Below are 25,180 nucleotides of genomic sequence, written 5' to 3'. Positions count from 1 at the left end.
AAGATTCCCAATAGACGACTCAAATAGCTGCTCCCAGGCAGCACTTGCTTTACACACTTGCTCCTATCTTTGGGGAAGGCACAGGAAGTAGAGCTGCCAGCGAGGCCCGGAGCAGCTCTTTTACCACCCGGAAAGCAATCCCCTTCTCCCGCGCCTATGTGGGGCTTCACCGTCCCACAGCACTCTCTGGGAAGGTAGGCAAGGGGAGAACTGGCAATCCCGTTTCACAGAGAAGGAAATTGACGTGAGGTGAAGCCTAAAGAGGCAAAATCACTTGCTTGAGGCCAGGGTGTGGCAGCCAGGACTTAAGGAGGGTATTCAGGCTCCCAGTCCCTCATCATCTCTACAATGCTACGCTGTTGAGGGCTGGCCCCATTAAACAAGCCAGCCCACACCTAGACTTCAGGAACACATCCTGGCAATGGAGAGCTACCTCCTCCGCCCATATCATGCCCAGAGTCTCATGTAGACGTTCTGGTGAGACTGGATTCCACCCCCTGCCCCCACCAGCCCACGTGCTTTCAAGTAGCTCTCAGACCCAGGGCCCAGCCCAGGGCTGGGGTGTTGAAGGGTGTCTATGAGCACCTCCTTGCCCAATATCTGATATCAAAGTGACCAGGAAGGCCACACCTCGGGGCTGATGAAACCCAAGTGTTCTGGGCTTCTTCTCACATGCCTGAGGGCAGCAGTGTCTGACCCCCAACTCCCTAAATCTGAGAAAGAGGGCCCTGGGCCAGCTCTGCCCCTGCCTGGCTCTGTGACCTCAGGCAAGTCACCTAACTCTAGCTTTGGTTTTCTTATCTGTAGGATGAGGGTGATAATCCCCACCTCACAGGATTGTTGGGAACATTAAATTTTAAAACATGTAGGGCACATGTGGCATTTGTTAGGTAATTAAGCGGTGGCTACTGGCATTGCTCCTCCTGTCTCCAGAGTGGGAGGGGGTATACATAATGAGCAAGCAGCGTTTTTCCAGAGGCGCATGGCCATAGGTGTGTGTTATAAGAAGAGGTCGCAGAGTGACGGTAGCATAGAGGAGGCTCCAAGGAGCCCATGAGGCTTCACCAGGGCCCTGAAGATCTAGGGGGCAAACAGGAGGGAAGTGGGCACTGTGGATGGGGCAAATTGCTGGAACAAAGCCTTGCAGGGAGTTCTAATGAGGCAGACTCAAATACTCAAGAGCCCAGAAAGGGGGGTGTGTGACTGTCTGAAATAGAAGCTGAGAATAAAGAAGTTGGGGCCGGGCGCGGTGGCTCAAACCTGTAATAACAGCACTTTGGGAGGCCGAGGCGGGTGGATCACGAGGTCAGGAGATCGAGACTATCCTGGCTAACATGGTGAAACCCCGTCTCTACTAAAAATACAAAAAACTAGCCGGGCATGGTGGCGGGCGCCTGTAGTCTCAGCTACTTGGGAGGCTGAGGCGGGAGAATGGCGTGAACCCGGGAGGCGGAGCTTGCAGTGAGCCGAGATCACGCCACTGCACTCCAGCCTGGGAGACACAGCGAGACTCCGTCTCAAAAAAAAAAAAAAAAAAAAAAAAAGAAGTTGGAATGAGTAGTCAAAGGTGGCTTCCTGGGGGAGGTGGGTAGGGACAGAGCTAAGACCCAAAGCATAGAGTACATACAAGGTACTAAGCGCTAATACTGGCCCTGGGGAAACAGCAGTGAGCACAGCAGATGATGTCCTGCCTCAGAGGCAGCTATAGGCCTGATACCCAAGTTAGACTGGCTCAAGTTAAGTTAGGATGCTTAACTTCTGCTGAGGGAGAAATAAAACACTTATGTATTAATGTATGATATAACATCAGGCAGCGATGAGCGCTATGAAGAAAAATAATTTGGGGCAATGAGATAGAGGGGCAGGAGGATCCCTAGCCTATGGAGAGGAGGACCTGAGCGCACATGGGGAAGCAGTAGTAGACAGAAAATATGGGCAGCTCACGCCTCTGGACAGCCCACACTGTGTCCTCTACCCACCTTACCTCCATACTGGCATCTGGCAGGGGACATGCCAGCCTGGAGACGGTGCAGAGAACGGGGCCGAGAGTCAGGAGAACCTGGCCTCTAACTCGTAGGAAGTGGACTGAATGAGTCACTTCCTATACAAGCTTCAGCTTCCTCATCTATACAGTGGGGCTAATACCTACCTCACCAGATTGTTGTGGGAACTAAATGAGATAATTTGTAGCCAAGAGCTTCATAAAAAGTAAAGATCTGTATGAATGCTGGTTAATTACCAAGTAAGCCTCGGTGTCCTCTCCTGTTTGATGGGTAAAATAATGCCTGCCCTGCCTAGGAATAGAGGCGTAGGCGACAGGCTGACTTAGGATTCAAACCCTGGCTCTGATTCTTACCTGCAATGAGATCTTGCAAGTCACTCCCCCTCCCTGGGACTCAGTGTCCTCCTTAGCTTTAATCCAGGATTGTCATAAGGAATCTAAATAACTTATGGAAAAGGGCCAGAATGTCTGGTATGAATGTAAGAGAGCCAGAAAGATGCCAGCTAAAAGAGGTGTGAACAGCCTCTTGGGCTCCTTGAGGCAGGGGGGGTCACCCTGCCCATATCCCCAACCCCAAGGATGCCACACCTGGGCCCATCTGGACCTAATGTCTGCCTGGGTCTAGGTGAGTGAGAAAGTCACTCCCAAGTTACCCCCAAAGGGCTGAGGACAAGTTGCACAAAGACAGAGAGCACAAACAGTTTTTAAAGAGGTGCAGGGTAACAGACTGTGTATTATGAGAAGAGGTAGCAGAGTGAGGGTCAGTACATACTGACCCCTGGCAGGCTCTTCCAGCCCCAGGGAGGTCTAGGAAGTCAGGCCAAGTGCCAAAGAGATGCCACTTCATCAAGGCTGAAGGTGAGCTCTCTTCCAGGCTCCTCCAGGCAGGTACCTTTCAGCGGGAGTCCACATACATGATGATGAGAGGCCAGTCATGGCAAAGCTGCCATCTCTGGAGGGTGATGCCCGCTGATATTAGAATCCCAGGCTAGGGCTGGGCTCCCGCAAGCCTCACACAGGAAGCTGTCTCCACTTGGTGCCTCACTATGTGGTCAGCCAGAGACTCCTTCCCTCTAGGAAGTCTCCCCACACTCTCTGACCTCACTGCAGTGCTCCCAGGTAGAGTTCTATTGCTTCCAAGTCTAGTTTGGTCAGTCTTTTAGCACACACTTACCAGGCATCCACCAGACACTGAGCACTGGCCTGCCAGAGACCAACCTGTTGACCCTTTCTCTGGAAAGTCTTCCTTCTCCTCCACCCAGGTTGGACTGACCACATCCCTGCCTGTCCCATCTCACCCCTGTACTCAGCCCTTTCTCATTATGGGAAAAGGTATGTGTGTGAATGATGTCTCATTCATCTGGGCCCTGATGCTCCGCACAGGGTCAGGCGCAGGGAAGGTGCTCGATCAATGTTTGCTGAATGACTGAATGCTTGAGGGGACTGTGATGAATAAACAGGGCCTAGATAAAGACAGAAAAAAGTCCACCCACCGCTGACTGACCTGTGCTATGACGGAGGGTCAAGCAGAGCTTTCTGAGGAATCAGGAGGGAAAGGTCTTCTCCAGCTAGAGGCTGGTTAATGTTGGGGCAATGATGGAAAGCTCCAGAGGAAGGGAGAGAGAAGGGTGGAACCTAAACACTAACATCCATATCAGTGCTTTCTAAGTACCCTTTACACGCCAGGCTCCACACCAGGAGAGGAGCTTCTAGACCCTGCCTCTCCTCTGCTTCTTGGGCATCTGCTAGAGGCTGAGTTCTGCTCCTGGACTGCCTATCCCAGATATGGCTGGGAGACAAGGCTGCGAACAATTATATACAAAGGATCAGTCAGGACCGGGAATCCAGGGGAGGTCCCCAACCCCCACACGAGGGTGTTCTTAGGGATGCCTTCCAGGAGGAAGGCACAGAGACAGGACCCCAGGAAGTAGAGTCCTGCAAAAGGCATTGCAAAGGCCCAAAACTGAGAGAGAAGACAAGTTGGAGGAATTAACTGCAAGTAGTTTAGTCAGACTGCAGCACAGAGACTGTGAGTCTAGTTGGAAAAGTAGAGAAACAGGGAGGCATGAAGGACTGGGATGCTAGGTAGAGGAGTCCTGGCCTCTACCCTGAAGGCAGAGAAGACAGCCAGTCAGAGCCCACTCCCTCCACTGGTACCTAAGAGCCCTAAGGCAGCTAGCTAGCCATCTATCTGGTCCCAAAATGCCAGTGAGTTCTTTTCTGAAAAGATTAATAATTCCCTTTAAGAGTTCTGTTTTGCAAATGAAGTATCCTTAAAGCAGGGCCCACTGGGACATCTGGCCCAAAGGGGCAGCCAAACTACTGGAGAGCCAGCACACAGCTATGCTAGGTGTGCCAGGTGGGAAGTGGGCCATCAGGACCCTGCAGGGGCCTGCTGCAGGGAGCCAGGGCCTGCTGCAGGGAACCAGGCATCCTGAGGATCTGTAGACTTGCTGGGGCCCTAAGCCTCTTCCTCCCCTCTCTAGGTTTCCCCATGAGCACTAAATTAGGAAGCTGGGGTAGATTAGTTGAAATCTGAGTGCTGCTAACTTGGGTCACCAGTGCTCTGCTAAAATCCACTAATGATTTTTTATCCACAGAAGATCTCCCTAAAGGGAATATAAGCCTGTCCTCAGGCTACTCCATACACCTGGGTTTTTGTGTATTCTGTTTTCATCAAATAGGACAGAGTTGCAATAGGTAAGGCCAAGGAAGTGAGGCTCTTAGAATGCCGTGTTCCTGATACCGAACATGGAGCTACATCCAGGACCCTGGACATGATTGCTGAGGACCCCAGGGGCCCGCTTTGCCCACCTCACCCACTGTGACCGAGCACATTCAAAAAGTAGCTACTGCAGTGGAAGGGGCTGCCATGGCAACACTACTAGCTTGTGAGTAGGTCAGCAAGGAATCTCCAAAATACGTCCCCATCACAATATATGGGCAAGCGTGGGGAGACAGGTTCTTCTGGGGCACTTACCTTGGCCACAAGTAGATGAGTGCAGCATTTTCACAAGGAGAAGCTGAAGACAAGAATAAGGAGGTGGCTGACCTCAAAAGTCCCACAGCAGTTAGGGACAAGAATGGAATCACATTTCTCCAGCAGGGATGGAAGGAAGCCAAGGGGGTCATCTCAACCAGTCCTCCTCACTGTGCAGATGAGAGAGCTGGGGCCCCAAGAGGTAGCGTCATGCCCAAGGTCACATGGGAAGCAGAGGCAGGGCTTAGAATGGCTAATTCTGCTCTAATAAGAAAAGGAGTTTGTGTTTCCCATTTCCATTGATTTACCCAAAAGGTTCACAGTCTTAGCCTCTCTGCATCTGCACCATAATCTGCACAGGTTCTTAAGACACTTTTGCTCATTTCATAGATGAGGAGACTGAGGGTAAGGAAGGGTAGTGGCTTGCTGAGGCTGCAGAGCAGTTCAGTGGCCAAGCAGGAGCTGGACAGAACACAGGCCTGACTCCTAGCCCTGGGCCCTGCCCATGAGGCCCTCAAATCAGCCAGCAGCTCCATACCAGGAGGCCTTCAAAGTGCTGGAGGCCAATAAACTAACTGCACCAGGCTCCTTTCCCATGAGCTCTCAAGTCTTCCTCCTGCTGCAGACAAAGGTGAGCCACTACAGGCCTGGATCCAGCATCCTCTCTGAATCTCTTGTCTCTGGCTCTCAGTACACTAGGACCTCAGCCTCGGTTGGTCACTCAGAGGCCCTACAGTCAGCCTGCCTCTCCCATCCAAATCTTATGCCTCCATTTATGCTACTTCCTGTACCTGAATGTTCTTGCCTGTCTTACTAATGTCTATTCATCTTTCCAGATCCGGACTGAATGTCACCTCTTCCAGGAAGACTTCCCTGACCTCAGGGTGATCAAGCTCCCCAGTCTCACCTCTTTGCAGTCTTTCCTGTCATTGCTCAGATCACTCTGCACAGTCATCTTGTGTACATTCCCCGGTCTCACTTCCTCAAAGGCAGGGACTTCAGCTGACACACAGAAGGTACTCAACCAATAAAATGAAGGGTTCACACCCCAAGTCCCTTCCTCAGTGAAGCCTTCCTGGATACTTTAGAGCAGGGTCTGCCACTCTCTACTGTGTTGGGGGCCTGTTGAATGTGTAACACAGGACAAATGACAAGGACTAACATGAATGTCACAAGTTCACAAACATTCACACTCAGGTTAACCCAAACCCTCCATCCTTGAGAATCTCAGAATTCTGACCCTATTTTCCAGAAAGAAGGAGTGAGATCCCCAGAGAGGAAGTGAACCCCTCCTAGTGACATCCCAGAAAAAAGTGAGGCCTGGAACCCCGGCTCTCTGGCTTCTAATAAGCCCTGGGAAGCAGTAAGGGTGACCACTGAGCCTGGCTCTGCCCATTTGCCACTCAGCCTTGGAGCCAGCTCCTTGCCAGACTGTGGGGACCTCCAGGGTAGGGAACAGCTGCAACCCCAGCACCCAGCCCCTAGCATAGGTGGTTACAGGTACAGAGGAGGCCCGAGAAAGGCTCAAGGAATCACACTGAAGCTAAAAGCAGGGCTTCCTACAAGAGGAATGGGGCAGTCCAATTAATGATTCTTTCATTCAACAAATACTAAGTACCTATTACCAGTGCCAGGCACTGTGCTAGATGCTGGGGTCACAGCACTGAGAAAGACAGACAAGGTTCCTGTTTCCAAGGGACTGATACTTTTTTTCTGTTTGTTCTTTTTTTTTTGTTTTGAGATGGAGTCTCACTCTGTCACCCAGGCTGGAGTGCAATGGCACAATCTTGGCTCACTGTAACCTCCTCCTCCTGGGTTCAAGCGAGTCTCCTGCCTCAGCCTCCCAGGAAAGTTGGGATTACAGGCATGCACCACCACACCTGGCTAATTTTTGTATTTTTAGTAGAGATGGGGTTTTACCATGTTGGCCAGCCTGGTCTCACACTCCTGACCTCAAGTGATCCTCCCGCCTCGGCCTCCCAAAGTGCTGGGATTACCGGAGAAAGCCATGGCACGTGGCCAGCCAAGGGGCTGATATTCTTATGGGGGAGACAATTGCTTAAACAGATAAGCACAAATGAAAATTTAGATACTGATAAAGGCTATAAAAATAAAAGAAGATGTGGTGATTAGGGGTGGCTCTCTAGATAGGGTGGTCAGGGAAGACCTGAGAGGAGACTGACTGTTCTGAAGCCAGTCATGCAAAGACCTGGGCTGAAAGGCCCTGAGGTAAGACAGAATTGGGAGTAATGCTGCAGGAACAGGAAGACCACCGTGTGTCTGCAGCATGGTGAGTGACATGCTAGGAGAGGAAGTTGTGATGGCAGTGGAGGCTGTTCACATGGGGCTTACTTCATAGGCCAGGAGGAAGAGTTTGGGAAGTCTGAAGTGTGAGTGGGTATGGGGAGGGGGCAACTGGCAGTTCACCTGGCAGCCAAAGCCCTGGGGGATCTTAGTGTCTCTCATCCACTAGGGCAGGCTCGGGGAGCTTCCTCAAAAAGCTTGAGTAGGAATGAGCTGCCACCCGCATCATGAAGACAACCTTCACTCATTCAGTAAACCACTGAGCATCTACAATACACAGAGCCCTGCACTCAGCCCTTCATGGCCTTGCAACCCCTCTCTTGGCTTAAGGAGTCAGGCCACAGACTGGGAGATGGATCTGGGTTCTAGCCTGGCTTTGATAACCCTGAGAAAGTCTCTTCTTTCTGGGGACCCCAGTGATCCCATCTGTAACATGAGGGTTGGGCCCAATCCAGCACTAATTTTTACAACTTAAGTACTTGCTGTTGAATTTGAGGGCGTGAGGGTGAAGTTGGGGCAGGATTTCAACACTGCCCTTTGAGTCACCGAGCCTGTTAATACATTACTCTTGGCCCTCCTTTCTCAGCCTAGATGAGCCCTTGGTAACGCAGCCCCAAAGTTGCCTCTATTCATCTATTCAGCCGGGGAAGTGATGTAGGTGAGGGGGGAAGCCACACGGAACTAGAGAGGGGAGCACGAGAGTAATGTTCTCATTCTGACTTAGGACTAGGTTAAGTGATTGTCAACCCTCAGTTCCCAGTTACCCCCAACAATCTAGCCACTGAGTTTCAAGCAGATCCACAGTGAAGCGGAACTCCACCCTCACCCACCCCAGCCTGTTGCAATCCTCAACAGCTGTCAGAAAGGACTCCTCTGCTACATCAAAACTTGTACCCATCATCCCACTCCTGTTCCTGGCCTCGCTCTTTGGAGCCACACACAACAAATCAGCTCAGAATTTTACTGGGAACACCACCACCTCATGCTAGGTCCTGTGCTGAACCTTGTGGATACAGGCAGGTGTCAGAGGGCTCTTCTGAATGAAGAGCCCCCAGTCCAAAGGCAAGGATGAAGAACAAGATATATATCCCTTGTGTCCTGATGAACTCTGCAACCTCCATGCCTGGCACAGGACAGCCCTCCAAAGGTTAGGAAATATCAATACAGACTCCCGCTTCCCCCAGCATGCACCCACCTACCCATACTCCCACAGTTGGCCTGTTTTTTTGGCCAAGAAACCAGACGCCAGGGTATCTATTTCAATCTCACCCATCACAGGACTTCCCTTCACAGAATCCATGGTCTCTACTTGAATACCGTCACTGACAGGCTGTTCACCAGCTCACAACAGTGGGACCTTATCCGCAGAGGCAAACTAGGCCACTGGGGAGTATCTTCAAGGACCAAGGATCTAGAAGGCAGGTATAATGGAGATGCCCAGATAACAAAATGTGTTTCAGTGCCCTCCCCTACTCCACCCAATCTTTCACCAAAGTAGATCCCAGAAAGCTGAACTGACTGGTTTGTATTTCATACCAGCCCTTCCTACATTCCATGATGTAAATCCTTGCACCGAGTTAAAAAAAAAAAAATGTTTTCAAGATCTGATAACAACATAGGGAAATGTTCCTGACATGATATTAAGTGCGTTGGTTAAAATCATTCGCTAGAGTACAAGTTCTCCTAAGGAACAAACTCTAAGTCAAAAACATGACAGCCAGGGTCACTGACTCCTGGAATACACAGCTCCCAGCCTGTGGATGGCAGAGCCGAGGGAATGGAGTCTCCAGGAAGCCTATCACAGAGAACATCCCTATCCCACTGTCTAGTGCCAAAACATTTTTAAAAGCATGAACAAGGGCAAGTCCCTTCATTCCCTAAGGACATCAAAGGACAGAGGGAACAGAAAAGGACTCAAGTGAGAGAGCGGGCTGTCAGAGGCTACTGGCTGGATGCATGGGGCTACAAGCAGCACCCACACCAAGAGGGGCAGATAACCACAGCGATAATCACACAAGGAGCAATGCCAATGCCTAGGTCACAGTTAAAGTGTGGTACACCTGCAGGGTGGGTTATTGCAACCACTAGGACATTATAAGTGATTCTGATTAACGGAAGGGAAACCTCGATGTTACATTAAGGGAGAGAAAACAAGATTCATAACTATATCTACAGTATGTCCTCAACTGTATCTATGCAATGTGTATAAAGAAAATGATCAAGAGATATACTAAAATGCTAATAGGAAGCTATCTTTGGATAGTCGATTTACCAGAAATTTGTTTCATTTGTCTATATTTTTCAAAATTTCCGTAATTAGCATGCTTTATTTTTATAACAAAGGTGGGCGGAGTAGGCGACTGTTAGTTACTAAAGAAAAATCCATGTCAGAGAGGCTCAGCAAGCAGAATACAGACTTAGAAGGAGGGAGAGGGGCTTCATGCAAGACACACACCCAGACCAGGACAGCTGTGATGACTTCCCAGGGTCTCCCGGATTTGTACTTGAATCCAGGGCTCAAGGCATCAGCTAAGGAAAACTTAGGCATGCTTCCTCCCACTTCAGTTTCTCCAACTCTAGGTAAGGGAGGTGGGGGTTGGAAGAGCTGCTCTTCCTTGCTTGGGAAAAGCTGCAGCGGGTAGGGGGTGAGGGTTGATTTCAACTCTGCGCGATTCACTGAGGACCTCAGTTCTACCCTGGAGGGCGTGCAGGGTCCTCTCCGCTGCCTCCTAAGCATGCCAGGCTCACAGTTGCTGCTGTGTGGGCTCCAGAGCCTGGGCGAGAGGACGGGCGTGGGGCAGAGGACAGGGCAGACACACCTGTTCCAGGCGGGCATGTCCCCCGTCTGGTGGCTGTCTCAGGAGACTGCAAAACCCATACCATCCTGCCCCATCCAGTCTCTCACTGCCAAAGCTAGCTCTAACTGGTGAAGGGGTCACCAGTCGCAGTGGGGGCTGGGGAGGAGTTCTCGAATATCCCTAATAACTAAGAGTGGTGGGTGGTACCACTTCCAACTCACGGATGAGGGAAACAAGCCGGGGGGTGGAAAGTGACGTAACAGAGGTCGCAAAAATTGATGAGTGCCAGGGTGGAGAATGAACGTGCACTCATCAGCACCCACCAGCCTGCCACAGGGCCCTTTCCAGAAAATCTTCACGCAGGTCCATAACCCCTGCGCGGTGGCACTCACCCCATCTCCCAGACCCCTCGCGCGACAGTGCAGGTCCTCCGTGAGAGCGCTGGCTCCGGTCAGCCTCGGCCTGACGCTCTCCGCGCAGGACCCCGGAGTAGGCGGCTATGAGGGTCTTCATGGCTGAATATGAAGCCCGCCCAGTCACGGCCCCGCGGGAAGCCGCCTCACCCCGAGCCCCTGGCCCATGCCCCGGCCGCCGGGGCCAGGGCTTCGCGCAGAGCACGGGGGCCCCGGGACGGCGCCGAGGTTGGGTGGCTAGGACACGTGGAGCTGCGGCCGGTCGGCCAGTCGGCCAGAGGCGGCGCGGGAGAAACAACCTAGGGCGCAGCAGCGACTGCGACGGCGGTGCTGGCGTCCGGGAGCGCGGCACTTTATCACCTCACAACTGGGCGGGCGCCGACGCGGCGGGAGGGGCGGGGCGGGCCGTTCCAAGCCGCGGCCCGCGCCACTTGCTTGTGGGGGGAACAGCACCTGAGGCTCGGCTCGGCTCGGCTCGGCGCGGGCCCGGGGCGGGCCAGCAGGCTGCTCAGCGTGGATCCGGGGAATGAGTGAGAAGAGAGAAACTCTGAGCCCTCATTCCAAGGGGCGCGCCCGATTATTTCCCCCACTCCCTCAGTCCGCCCCGGGCTCTTCCCCGCGGAGATTGGTACGGCCCGGCGGCCGGTACCTGGGCGGGGAAAACCAAGCACGTGCGGTGCAGGCCGAGGACTTGCAGGGGGTCGGGCCTTTCCTCTAGGCGGGGCTGTACTTTGGCAGCAAAGATGCGAAGGTTCCGCTTTTGGTCGCTGGTATCGGAATTAGTTAGGTTAGGGCTGGGTATCTCAACCACCCAAACTGCTTCTGGCTTTCCATCTCTTTATTAGGAAACCTCACACAGCACCTATACCCTGCTGGGTGCTGGGGACCCAGCCAGATCAGCCCAGGTTCTGCCCTTGGGATACCCACGTTGGAGGGCAGCAGAGACAGCCTCACACAGTCACTGGTGACAACGGCCAGGACAAGCGAGAAACCGGGGGTTATGGAACCATAGAGGAGAGAAGACTCTGCCCTGGGCTGGGGGAGTGGGGGGGCTAGTGCACTTCCCAGAGAGGTTGGTGCACAGCAGGTTTGGAATCAGATAGACTAGGAGCCCAGTTCTCGCCCTACCTCTCTTGAGCCTCAGTTTCCATTTCTGTAAAATGGGAATAATAATTATTATTTTGTGAGGTACTTTGAGAAGTAAACGAGATAAGGTACAAAAAGAGCCTAGGTAGCGTCTGGCACATAAAAGGCATTCCAGAATTGTTTGTCCATTAATGAGTAGGAATTTTGCAGATGGAGGATGTGAGGGCAAACAGAAAGACAGGCATAAAGTGTTAGAAAAGCCATCGTGTTTGGGGCAGGGCTGGGGGCCCTGGAGTGGCTGGAGCCCAGGCAACTGTGGAAAATGAGGCTGAAGTGAGAGGCGCGGGTGCTTGAACTGAGAGAAGCTTGGGAATGCCACTCTTGAGACATCAGGAGGGGAGCCGGGTCTTGGGAGAGCTTTAGTAGGGAAATGACTGGTCAGGTGGGTTTTAAGAGTCCTTAGCCATAGTATGGGAAATGGACAGGAGAGGCTGTAGGCCAGGAGGGCAGTGGGGAGGCTGTGGGGGGGATCCATGTGAGAGAGGATGAGCCTCAAGGCATGGCAGTGGTAGAGGGAATGGAGGGAAGGCCTGATCTAGAGAAGAGCATAGGAAGCAAGATCCACCAGAATGTGGTGGAGTGACTTGTTGGATGAGAGGCTCAGGGAATGAGTGGGGACAACAAGCACATCAGTGATAAGACAGATTTCTTAGGCATAGCTGGAGCGAGCTAGCTGTGGGATCCCAGCATAAGAGGAGAGGAAGTCCCTGCCTTTGTGGTCTTTATCATTTTCTCACAGGGGGAGAGGAGAATGACAGAAGTTACAGGCACAGGGCAGCAGGTAATAGATGCCTCTGGTGCAACCTGGAGAGCTTCCATTTGTTCAGCCCTCTCAAGGCCATGGGTAAATCTCTCAACTATGTCACTGGGCCCCAAGGCCCGAATTGGCCAAGAGTAGAAAGAAAATCATCCCAGGCAGAGCTCCCAGCATGTGGTGAGGCCGTGAGGCTGAGAAGATCTTAGTGTCTTTTAGGCAACTGAGAGTAGGCTAGTGGCATGCCGTGTGTGGGGGATGGGGGAGACATGGGGACTGGTATGTGGAAAGGCTGGGAGGTAGAAACAGGTGTGGTTTATTTTTGGGCAAAGAGGAGTGAAGCCAGGAGGATACCAAAGGTGCCAATAAATCCTGGCATCCTCTCCTCAGAGAGAGTGCTCTTGGAGGCAAGATACCTGCTGACCTGGAAGATCCCAGGTCAGTCTGTGGCTTGTTTCTGCTCTGGAAGGGTCTCCTGTGGAGGAGGCCTGGGCTGGAACTCATGGCCCACCCACTCACCTTGGGCAAGTCAGTATCACTATCTTGTCTAGGTTTCAGATTCTGCATTATGAAATGGAGGTGACAGTGTCTGTTTTGCTGACTTCACTTGAGTATTTGAGGATAAAGTGAAATCACAGCATGTAAAAGAGTGTTATCACTGTGTTGTAATGTAAGAGATCGTTGTCTTAAATGGCAAGACTTGGGGTTACCAAGGCCTATTGGGAAGGAACATCTGTGAGAGGATGCAGACATGAGTCCAAGGGCTGAGAGTCACAATTGCTTACTTCTGTGCCACCTCACAGAGCAAGCAGCCCCTGGCATCCCAGCTTCTAGAACACTCCTTCCCCTTGGCCTCCAGTCACCATGACTATGGGTACTGCTTAAACAGCTTGGTCCAAGTTGGATTTGGAAGGACAAACAGACCCAAACTTAGAGTAGCCCGGAAAGGCAGCTTCCTGTGTCCTGGGACTGTTTTCCCCTGTGTGAGGTGGGGCAAGGGGGGCTCACACCCATCTGACTTCTCCTGGCCCCCTCCCACGCTTCCTGACATCCTTAGACTCCTATAAGGACCAGCCCTGCTCTTCCTGCAGGTGTGTGAGCAGGACAGCTGTGAGAATGTGTTCTAGGACCTGATTACCTTTCCTTCATCATCTCTCAAGCCATGGGTATATTGGGCAAGTCAGAGATTGGTCAAGTCATGCCTCCAAGAAGGGCTTGACCAGGTTGGGCTTTGTGGTCCCGCCAAGAAGCTTGGACTTCATCCTGTTAGGGGGTGGACCAAAGTAGGGTTGTGAGCAGAGGGGCATCCACAAGGATGGCCCATCCTCCACCCACTTCAGTCACCAGTGTTGTACTGCCACTGGGGATTCCACGTGCAGCTTTGTAGTTTGTGAGAGGTTTGACACATGCACCTCTGAGATACGTTTCAGTGATGGCAGTCTTAGTGCCTCCATTGCACACATGAGGAGAGTAAGTGACCAGCCTATAAGGTAGACAGGACACTTGCCCTAAGAGAGGCACAGGTAGAAAGACAGAAACAAACATGTACCAAGCTCCCTCTCTGTGCTAGGCCCTGGCTTGTGTGAGCTTGCCCAGTCCTCACAGCCACCACACAAGGGGTGATCACCCCCACCCCTTTGCACATAGGGTGCAGGGAAGTGAAGTGACCTGTCCTAATCACATAGGGAGTAAGTAGTAAAGCTGGGATTCACACCGAGTCTTCCGGAGCCTCAAACCTGTACGCTTTTCTTGCCTCCCAAGGCTGGGAGAGGGAGCATCTGTAACAGCAGAACTACTGGACGAAAGCAAATTCCCATCCGTTGCCTCCTTTACACTTCCCCCACAGCCCTGGGAGGTTAGTCCCATTTTGCAGTTGGCAAAACGAAAGCTCAGGAAATCCAATAGCTTGCCAAATGGGGTTGGAATATAACCCGTTCTCATGCCCCAAAGCTAGGGCCCACTGGGGTTAAACTCCTTTCAGTGCTCAACTCACTTGGAGAGTGGGCGGGCAGGGTTCTGGCAAGCAGAGGCAGCCTGGCATAGCCCTCTAGCCTAGAAACTCACCCGCCTCCTTACTCTCAGGAATTTGCCAGCCAGAGCAGCTGTGTGGCATGGATGCACCCCTCTTGGAAGTCTTTGCCTCCCATTTCCAAGCTCCGTACTGTCCCTCTTCCTGGTGACTTCCCCACATGCTACTTCGTGGTCAGGGGTCTGATGGTATATAGTCTTGGGTGGCAGGCTACAGAGTCTGGACTTTATTCTCAGGGCAATGGCAATGGGGAGCCATAGAGGTTTTTAGCAGGAATTTTATGCTTTAGAAAGATCATTGTCCAGGCAAGCACATCTTTAACTGTCACCTCCATGGCACCCTTCCTGACTACGTCTGCCTTATATTAGTCAGTGTCCCTGTGGGAAACAGCCCACCCAAATTGGGTAATTTGAGGACAGTTTAATACAAAAGCTGTTTGCAAAGACCTAAGCAGACTATAGAGAAAACTCAAGGGATGGCAGTAGCCCAGGACTAGTCACCTCATAGGGAGTCTGGCCTGAAGGACTAAGAGGAGGACACCGCAGGTACAGTGGGGGCTGAGTGGAGAGGGCTGCCACATGGAAGCTGTGGCCTTTGCTGAAGGGGCACAGACAACCCACAGTGACCTGGGTTGTCTCCAACTCAGGTCCTTGTCTTCTGCCAGAACATTTTTTTTTTTTTTTTTTTTTTTTGAGACGGAGTCTCGCTCTGTCGCCCAGGCTGGAGTGCAGTGGCGTGATCTCAGCTCACTGCAACCTCCACCTCCTGGGTTCAAGCGATTCTCCTACCTCAGCCTCCTGAGTAGGTGGGACTATAGGTGCATACCACACCCGGCTAATTTTTGTAATTTTAGTAGAGATGGGTTTTCCCCATGTTAGCCAGGTTGGTCTCGAACTCCTGACCTCAGGTGGTCCACCCACCTCGGCCTCCCAAAGTGCTGGGATTACAGGCGCCACCACGCCTGGTCTTGCAGAACTTCTAATTGCCCAGAGGGTAAGGCAGCCTACAGATGCCTCACAGAATATCCAAGGAGAGTGCAGGTGGAGAAAGGTGGAGAGTGGGGCTGGGCGTGATGGAAGGTGGACAGCACGTGGCCCTACAATGACCCTCCCCACCTCTGTGCTGGCATCAGACTTCCAGCTTCCCTCTTTCAGAACACCTGAAACTCTTAATGTTTATACAGCTGATTCTTCCTGGAGAGGCTCCTTGAGGACCAAGTAGAATTAGAGTCCTCTCTGTGTCCCAGGGCCCAACACTGGACCTGGCCTACAGGAGGGACCTGGGTGATACTGGATGGAAGGGAGGGAGGCAGGTGAGAGGAAGGAGAGAGATAATGATGACACAGCCTGAACTGAAGGGGTGGCAAGGCAAAGGAGAAACAAGGGTGGTTTTGATAGATGCTGAAGCTTTAGAGTCTCTAGGACTTGATGGCGTAGATGGATGTAGGGCTGAAAGGAAGGAAGCGGGTGATTGAAGATGGTTCCAGGTTTCAACCCAGAACCCAAGAGCATTGACCTGCCAGCTCTAAGGTCAGGCCTTAGCAGGGCTTGGTAATGGCCTTTGGCCTTTTTTTTTTTTTTTTTTTTTTTTTGAGACGGAGTCTCGCTGTGTCTCCCAGGCTGGAGTGCAGTGGCGTGATCTCGGCTCACTGCAAGCTCCGCCTCCCGGGTTCACGCCATTCTCCTGCCTCAGCCTCCCAAGTAGCTGAGACTACAGGCGCCCGCCACCACGCCCGGCTAGTTTTTTGTATTTTTGGTAGAGACGGGGTTTCACCATGTTAGCCAGGATAGTCTCGATCTCCTGACCTCGTGATCCACCCGCCTCGGCCTCCCAAAGTGCTGGGATTACAGGCTTGAGCCACCGCGCCCGGCCGCCTTTGGCCTTATCTTGTGTGACAGGTCTGGATGACAGTAGAGAAATAGGGCAGGGCTGAGACCCTTGGGAGCAGCCCCAGCCTTGTTTTAGAAAGTTCTGTTGCAATGTGTACAGACAGCTCTCCTTGCATCATTCTGCCTGCTCGTTTCTTGCTCAACTCTCTCAAGGCCTTTTCCCTACAGGAATTGGGGGTGGAGTGGGGGTGGGGCAGAGGATATTACACAGAGAGCTCTCAGTACGTTCATTTCTCATCTGCCCTTCTATCTGGCCGACCTTTCCTGAGACCCCCCCATACTTGTGCTGGGTGCTGTGAGTACAGTTCTTGCTCCCCAGGGGCATTCTGGGGGAAGAAACAGACACCTAAAATGACAATTATCATTCAGCAGTAGTTTCTAGCTTTTTAAAAGCAGTGAAACAATTTCTTCCTTTTTTTTTTTTTTTTTTTTGAGATGGAGTCTTGCTCTGTCGCCCAGGCTGGAGTGCGGTGGCGCAACCTCGGCTCACTACAGGCTCTGCCTCCCGGGTTCACACCATTCTCCTGCCTCAGCCTCCCAAGTAGCTGGGACTACCACCACGCCTGGCTAATTTTTTTTGTATTTTTAGTAGAGACAGGATTTCGCCATGTTAGCCAGGATGGTCTCGATCTCCTGACCTCGTGATCTGCCTGCCTCAGCCTCCCAAAGTGCTGGGATTACAGGCGCGTGCCGCGTGCCCCGGCACTGGGCCGAAAGCATTTCTTCAAATACAGCCTCGAGAGCCCAAGAAGTGACAGGGATGACAGGCTGCTGGGGTGGTCCCACAGTTCCTCAGGGTCTGTCTCTCTCTTGCCCAGCTACACACCCTATCTCCAGGGCTCTGTGGAACACAGTTTGAAACTCCCGCTGCACAGAATAGCAAGTGCTGGGCTGGGGGATGCACTGAAGATGGGCATTCAGGCGGATGTCCCCTGCACACTGTGGAAAGGCACCCTGGTGGGCTGGGACCTGGTCAGACCCATCTTCCTGAGCAAGGGCACTGAACAGGTTTGTTGGTGGATCATTTTTATATGAATACATATGCCTAGACAAGGCACTTCTCCTGGTCCATCCACCCAGACCCTGACTTGCCTCCAGACTGAATAAGCCCCCACCTTGCCACATGTTAATGTCGCTTGCTGTGTTTGAGCCTCAGTTTCCCTGTACTCCATCCAAATGGGAATAAGCATCTTCCTCCTAGGGTTGTTGTAAAGACTAAAATAACAAATGTGAAGTGCCATATGGGCACGGTGGCTCTTGCCTGTAATCTCAGTACTTTGGGAGGCTGAGGCATGAGGATCGATTGAGCCCCGGAGTTGAAGACCAGCCTGGGCAACACAGAGAGACCCCATCTCTACCAAAAAAAAAAAAAAAATTACCTAGGCATGGTGGCATGTGTCTGTAGTCCCAGTTGAGGCTGGGGGAGGGGAGGATTGCTTGAGTCCCGGAGTTAGAGGCCGCAGTGAGCTATGATCGTGTCACTGCACTGCAGCCTGGACAACAGAGCAATACCCTGTCTCTTAAGTGAATGAATGAATGAATGAATGAATGAAAAATGCCCAGGACAGGGCCTGGCATATACTACTTGACAGGGCCTGGCATGTACTATTGTTACCAGTAGAAGTATTATGATTGAAAATAAGGATTAGGAGGACAGGTTTGCCTGGAGCTCTGACACCTTCTCCAAAGGGCTTTGAACAAACATAAAGGGAGAGAGAAGAGTAAAATGCCTGAGAAGGCAGTGGAACTGGAGGACACTAGAAATGACAAAGAACCAGGCATCTTAGCATAGGAGATCACCACAATTCACAAAGGAAAATGCTGTTTGAGCAAGGGTCCTGGAAGGAACAGAGGCTCAGTAATAGTAGCCTTAGTCAGAGGAAACTGAAAATGTCGCATGCTTGACTTAGCACGTCTTTCCTAAGCAAAGGCCCCTGTGGCAGGCCCTGGGCTGCCCAGTGCAGAGATGAGTAAGACCCAACACTGCTCTCAGGGAACCTGCAATCCAGGGAGGATTGAGCACTTTTGAGCACGGACAACAGTAATACAGGGAGGAAGTTAGAGATGTCAGTAAAAGAGGGTTCTGGGGGAATCAGGAACCCCTTGTGGAGAAGGAGCGGGCAATGAACTGCGTCATATCTATCTAAATAAACCACTGTGCTATACTATGTTCTGGCAGTTTTCAAACATTAGCAGAGGGCTGGTTAAAATATAGTTTTCTGGGTTCCACCCCCAGAGTTTCTGATTCAGTAGGTTCTGGAGGGAGGCTGAGAATGTGCATTTCTGACAAGTTCCCAGGACATGCTGATACTGCTAGTTTGAAGCCCACATTTTGAGAACCGCTGCTGAACTGCTTTGCAGTGAGACTACAGTGGAGCATGGGACTGCTCTGCTGTATTAAATTGCTCCAACTGCATCTCAGAGAACCTGCAGATTACAGAAATCTGTAATCTCTAGGAAATGCTGTTCAGCTGGAGAAGCAGTTGGGAGACTGGAGGTGGGTTAGTGCCATCCTGATTTTTCCAAAAGGAGACGCAACAGTTTTCATGAACTACAGCAGGCAGTAATAGGTGTTAAACTTCAGTGAGTATTTGCTGTCTGCCAGTTACTATACATGGGTGGATTTAGTTAAGCCTCACAACAACCCTTTGGAGTGGATACTATATGAGTCCGTTTTTCAGATGGAGAAATTGAGACACAAAGAGTTTAAAAAAATTGCCCAAGGTCACATAGCTTAGGAAGTGGCAGAGCCAGGATTTAAGCTGAGATGGTGTGCCTCCAGAGACTATGCTCTATAATAGCTGCAAAATCCTGGCCTTATTCTGAGGTCAATTGTATAAACTGCATTCTAGAAAGGATGTTCTCTGGCCCTCAAGAGAAAAAACAAACAAACAAACAAAACCCTGAGTTATCAGGAGTTACGATCCAGTCACCGAGGAGGGGTGGTATCCACGTATCAGTTTTCTTTCCAATGGCCTCTCTAGATTCCCAAACTGGCCTAGGACTAGGTCTATGGTATCAGAAGAGTCCTGAGCAGGGAGGTGACCAAGAGGTCAGTGTGGGCCCTGTTAGGGAGGAGGAGCTGCCTCAGGTAGGAGTTCACTCTAGAGTGAGGTTTCCTGGTCACTCCAGGCTCCACCTCAGCCTGGCCTTATGGATTTTTTTTTTAATAAGTGACCTGAACAAGGATGCTGACATGAGGCATACAGGAAACACAAAGAAAGGCGGAAAAGCAAATATTTTGGATGAGATAACTGGGATTAAAACACCCTGAAAGCCTGTAGAAGAATGTGAATCTGCAGGATGGTGTTGGTGAGGAAGAACTGTAAAGTCAGGCTTTGACTGAATGCCTCTCAGTCTCTTTCTCTGGTAACTTTGGCCTCCCCCAGGCTGCTGGGTATGCTGGGTCATGAAACTGAATAGGGCTGGGTTTTTTTTTAGGCTGACCCTCTGAGAAAGATTGCTTGTGCTCATGGATGCATATAAAAACATTCACACTGATACCTCCACCCCCAACAACCAGGAAACAGTTCTCTCCCTCTCTTCTGCCTTGGGCCATGCCATCTTGCATAGACAGCTGTACTACCCTCTTCACTGGTCCCCTGTCTCCAGATTCCCAGAATGAGCTTTGGAACACAGAAACCAACCCATTGTTTCTCATGGCTCCCCATAGCTCTTAGGATGAGGCCCCAGCTCCTTAACTTGGCATTCAAGGCCTCACATGATCCTATTCCTGCCACTCTCTCCAGCCGCCTTCACTCCTCTCCCACCACCATGCTCTGATGTGGGTCCAGCTCCCTAGACCCATCAGGTCACTTGCCGTGCCCCTGAACGTGCTTTTCCACCTCTGGGTCCCTGCCCACACTGTGCTCTTGAACTCAAGCCCTTCCCCAAGCTCCCCCTTTTTCACACTCTGCCCATCTGTCCTGTCTTGATGCATCTTCCTCCAATAAGCCTTCTTTACAACCACACATACCCCTTTTTCAAACTTTCACTTAAACTTTAACACTTCTGCTGCTTGCTGCACACAGACAAACAAAAACTTTAACATTGGGGTTTGGGCTGGAAATTTGGGAGTAGAATCCTTCCCTGCTGGAAGCTCACAGCTTGAAGAAGCCACATTTTGGAGAAGCAAACAGTTTGTTTTATATATATATGAGATGGAGTCTTGCTCTGTCGCCCAGGCTGGAGTGCAGTGGTGCAATCTCGATTCACTGCAACCTCTGCCTCCTGGGTTCAAGTGATTCTCGTGCCTCAGCCTCCCGAGTAACTGGGACACCTGACCTTTTTTTTTTTTTTTTTTTTTTTTTTAGTACAGACGGGGTTTCACCATGTTGGCCAGGCTGGTCTCGAACTCTTGACCTCAAGTTATCTGCCCGCCTCGGCCTCCCAGAATGCTGGGATTACAGGCGTGAGCCACCTCCAAATAATGTATCTGTCTGCATTCCTCCCCCTCCACCTGACTGTAGTCAGGGACAAAGCTGATTCTGAGCAGACCTGGCACAAGGAAGTCATCAGAAAACATTTATGGGTTGCTCAAGGGTAAAGACTGGATCTTATCCATCTTATTACCCATTCCTGCCTCTGCAATCATGTGCACTCTGAGAACTTGGAAAATACATTGTGGCATCCCGTATTAAATCTCATGGTACCTAGAATGACTGTTGTCATTCATTCATCCATTTATTCATTCACTCGTTCATTTAACACAGTTATTATATGCACGCTCTTTGCCTTGCAAAACCTGTGCAGGTATTACAGATACAATGGTGAGAAGAAAACAGACCTAGTCCCTGGCTTCCTGGAGCTTCTGAAGTTCAAGGTCAAACTAAGATGGAGGAGTAATCTGCACTGGAGTTGGGAAGAGACCAGAGACTGATAGGAACTTAGCCCTGACCTTGTTCTTAACAGTATACATGCATCTTGTTATTTAACCTCTACAGCAATCTTGGAGGTGTGAGATCGCAACATTAAAAAGTAAATGAGTAAACTGAGGCTTAGAGAAGTGGTAGCTAGTTAGAGGAGAGCGGGGACTTGAATCTTGGTTATTTTGATATCAAAGCCCTTACTTGTTCTTATTCTATTTACCTGAGCCTGAATGGAAAAGGGGGTGGAGTGGTGGGGTGATGGGGAGAGAGAGAAAGACAGAGAGAGAGAACCCTGTGTCAGATGGTGTCCAACGTGGCTTGGACAGAAAGAAAAGCCTAAATGTGGGGATTTTCCAACACTGCCATTGGGCAATCTCCAGAATTAAGTCCATGGCCACCATTTCTTGTGTACCTGATGTTGAGAAACAGGCTCAGACCTGAGATAAACTTGAGATTTTGAACCTGGTCAGTTACCACAGTGTGGCCTCTGCCAGGCTATCCCCATCCACTTGGGGCTGGAGGCTTGATCCCCACAGCAGTTTAAACACTGTGTGGCCCTTCCCATCATGGCTGTCCCAAGCCTCACAATTAGACCAGGCACAGATGTGGAAGAAATGACTTGGCCGCTTCTGAGGCCTCCATTAGAACATTTATCATAAGATATCAAATACATTCGCAGAAAGTTGTTCATAATAGTCACTCGTTATTCTTATAATATCTGTGGGAGCTTTAGTGATATCTTTTTCATTCCTGATATTGGTAATTTGTGTCTTTACTTTTTTTTTTGACCCATCTGACTAGAAATTTATCCATTTTATTTATTTCAATAAAACTCTTTGGTTTCAATGATTTTCTCTATGTATCTGTTTTCAGTTTCATTTACTTCTGCTTTTATCTTTATATCTTCCATTTGCTTTGGCTATATTTTGATATTTTGCCCTTTTTCTTAAGTTTAGATTATTGATTCCAATCCTTTTTTATTATTTTTATTTTTATTGTTTATTTATTTATTTATTTATTTATTTATTTTTTGGAGGGAGTCTCGCTCTGTCGCCTATGCTGGAGTGCAGTGGCGCAATCTTGGCTCCCTGCCACCTCTGCCTCCCGGGTTCAAACAGTTCTCCTGCCTCAGCCTCCCAAGTAGCTGGGATTACAGGCATGTTCCACCACACCCAGCTAATTTTTTTGTATTTTTAGTAGAGAAGGGGTTTCTCCCTGTTGGCCAGGCTTGTCTCAAACTCCTGACCTCAGGGGATCCACCAGCCTCCGCCTCCTCCGAACTTGCTAGGATTACAGGCATGAACCACCATGCCTGACCTTTGTTTTCTTTTACAATTCCCAGCACTCTTTATCTCTTTGCGTAAATCTGATTTTCCATCTGGTATTATACCTAAAGAATTTCCTTTAACACTTCTGGTTGTACAAGTCTGCTGGCAATTAATTCTCTTAGCCTTTGTCTTAAAAGTCTTTATTTTAACTTCATTTTGGAATGACATTTTCCCTGGGAGTAGAAATCTGAGATGACAGCTTTTTCCCTTTAGTGAAGATGTCACTCCATTGTGTTCTGCCTTGCAAAAACTCTTGACAAGAATCTGCAGTAAATATTATCTTTGTTCTTTTGTATGTAATATTTCATTTTTTCTCTGGTTATCTTTAATATTTACTTTTGATTTTGTTGTTTGGTGTTTTTTGTATCTAGGTGGGTATATATTTTGTGTTTATCCTGCTTGGGGCTCTCTGGAATTCTTGGATCTGTGATTTGTTGTCTTTTATTAAATTTGGAAAATTCTCGGCCATTGTCTCTTTGAACTTTCTCTCTTTTCTTCTCTCTTTTTCCTTCTAGAACTCCAATTACACACATATTTAGACTGATATTGTTCTGCAGGTCTTAGATGCTCTATTTCCTGCCACGTCCCCCCAACCCATACATACTCTTTTTGTTTTGCTTTTTTTAAAAAATTTTTTTCTAGAAAACAAAACAAAACAAAAACAGGATACATGTGCAGAATATACAGGTTTGTTACATAGGTACATGTGTGCCATGGTGGTTTGCTGCACCTATTGACCTGTCCTCTAACTTCCCTCCCCGTCCCCTAACTTCCTTCCACTCATCTCCTACCCTCTAACAGGCTCTGGTGTGTGTTGTTCCCCTCTCTGTGTCCAATACACATACTTTTTTATCTCTGTGTTGCTGAGCACATCGAAGGACTACTTGATCTTTGATATGTTGTTTTTTATTTCTAGCACTTCATTTGACTCTTTTTTAAAAATACAGTTTTCATCTCTCTACTAAAATTCCCCATCTGTTCATTCAGGTTGTCTGTCTTTTCCATTGGATCCTTTCATTTATTAATCATAGTTATTTTAAAACCTCTGTCTTACACGTCTAACATTTTTTTTTTTTTTTTTTTTTTGAGACGGAGTTTTGCTCTTGTTGCCCGAGCTGGAGTGCAATGGCGCGATCTTGGCTCACTGCAACCTCCACCTCCTGGGTTCAAGCTATTCTGCCTCAGCCTCCCAAGTGCTGGTATTACATGCATGCACCACCACGCCTGGCTAATTTTGTATTTTTAGTAGTGTCGCAGTTTCACCATGTTGGTCAGGCTGGTCTCGAACTTCTGACCTCAGGTGATCTACCCACCTCGGCCTCCCAAAGTCCTGGGATTACAGGCCCCAACATCTTATGGTTTCACTTCTCTTTCAGTCTGGTTCTTCTGCATGTTTTATTTCTTGATAATGGATATTTTTGTGTGTGTATCACCTGTTTTTTGATGGAATTTCAAATATCATGTATATTTCTAAGAGAAAAAGAGGCATGTGGTGGCGAGCTAGGTTTGGGTTTTGATGTTGCCGTGTTTGCAAATTTTTCTAGTGGTTGACCACTGCTAACTTGTGCTGAAGGGAAAGACTGGGATGTCAGAGGATTCTTCTCTATGTTTATTTATTTCTTTTTCTTTTTTTGTAACAACTTTATTGAGATTTGATGCTTATACCACACAATTTACCAATTTAAAGTGTACAATTCAATGGATTTTAGTATGTTTACAGAGTTGTGCAAGCGTCACCACAATCAATTTTAGAACATTTCACCATCTCAAAAAAGCAAAACAAAAACACACCAAAAACTCTGTAGTTGCCAAGGCCTGGAGGGAAGGGAGAATAGGTATGAGGTTTATGGTTGCGGGGATTTAAAAAATTCTGGAACTAGATAGTATTTGTGCAGCATTGTAAATGTAATTAATGCCATTGAATTGTACACTTTGAAATGGTTAAACTGAATCGTGAAATGTGATCTTTTCTTTCTGATTTCTCTCTTAGCATGTTTTCAAGGTTCATCCTTGTTGTACCCTGTATCAGTACTTCATTACTTTTCACGATCAAATAATAGTCCATTGTAGAGATACTATTGACAAAAACTTCAATGACTTTCGCACCAACTTAACCAAAACAAATCCTTTGTTTATCTGTTCATCAGTTGATGGACATATAGGTGGTTTCCTCCTTTTCGCTTTTATGAATAATGCTGCTATGAACATGTGTGTACAAATTTTTGTGTGAATATGTTTTCATTTCTCTGGGGATAAACCTAGGGGTGAAATTGCTGAATCCAATGGTAATTTCATGCTTAATTGTTTTTTATTTTTTGAGACGGAGTCTCACTCTGTTGCTCAGGCTGGAGTGCAGTGGCATGATCTCAACTCACTACAAGCTCCGCCTCCTGGGTTCACACCATTCTCCTGCCTCAGCCTCCCAAGTAGCTGGGACTACAAGCATCCACCACCACGCCCGGCTAATTTTCTGTATTTTTAGTAGATATGGGGTTTCACTGTGTTAGCCGGGATGGTCTTGATCTCCTGACCTCATGGTCAGCCCACCTCGGCCTCCCAAAGAGCTGGGGTTATAGGCGTGAGCCGCTGCGTCCAGCCACATGCTTAAATTTTTGAAGAACTTCCATACTGGTTTTCAAATTGCCTGCACCATTTTACATTCCCACCAG

General features: G+C 49.4%; 1 protein-coding gene and 1 long non-coding RNA gene across 3 annotated transcripts in view; one reads left to right on the top strand and one right to left on the bottom strand.

Annotated features, from left to right (window-relative positions):
* LOC105468770 (diacylglycerol O-acyltransferase 2) overlaps nucleotides 1–10,831 on the bottom strand; it is a 32,704-nt gene extending 21,873 nt beyond the window's left edge. The window contains exon 1 of one of the 2 annotated variants that reach the window (XM_011719111.2): nucleotides 10,477–10,831. In XM_011719111.2, coding sequence (XP_011717413.1) covers nucleotides 10,477–10,597 — 121 coding nt within the window. In that variant the 5' untranslated portion in view covers nucleotides 10,598–10,831. Of the gene's footprint in view, nucleotides 1–4,982; nucleotides 5,026–10,476 lie in introns of those variants that run through there. The other variant, XM_011719112.3, reaches the window with a different exon arrangement.
* Nucleotides 10,832–10,900: 69 nt separating this feature from the next.
* Nucleotides 10,901–25,180, top strand: part of LOC139357543 (uncharacterized) — a 36,900-nt gene continuing 22,620 nt past the window's right edge. Inside the window, exon 1 of the long non-coding RNA XR_011610934.1 lies at nucleotides 10,901–11,125. This is a non-coding gene — a long non-coding RNA (uncharacterized lncRNA). The remainder of the gene's footprint in view (nucleotides 11,126–25,180) is intronic.

This window comes from Macaca nemestrina, chromosome 12 (assembly GCF_043159975.1).
Source record: "Macaca nemestrina isolate mMacNem1 chromosome 12, mMacNem.hap1, whole genome shotgun sequence".
NCBI lineage: Eukaryota > Metazoa > Chordata > Mammalia > Primates > Cercopithecidae > Macaca > Macaca nemestrina.
Note: the sequence above shows the minus strand (reverse complement) of the source record. Positions and strands in the feature narration are given on the sequence as shown.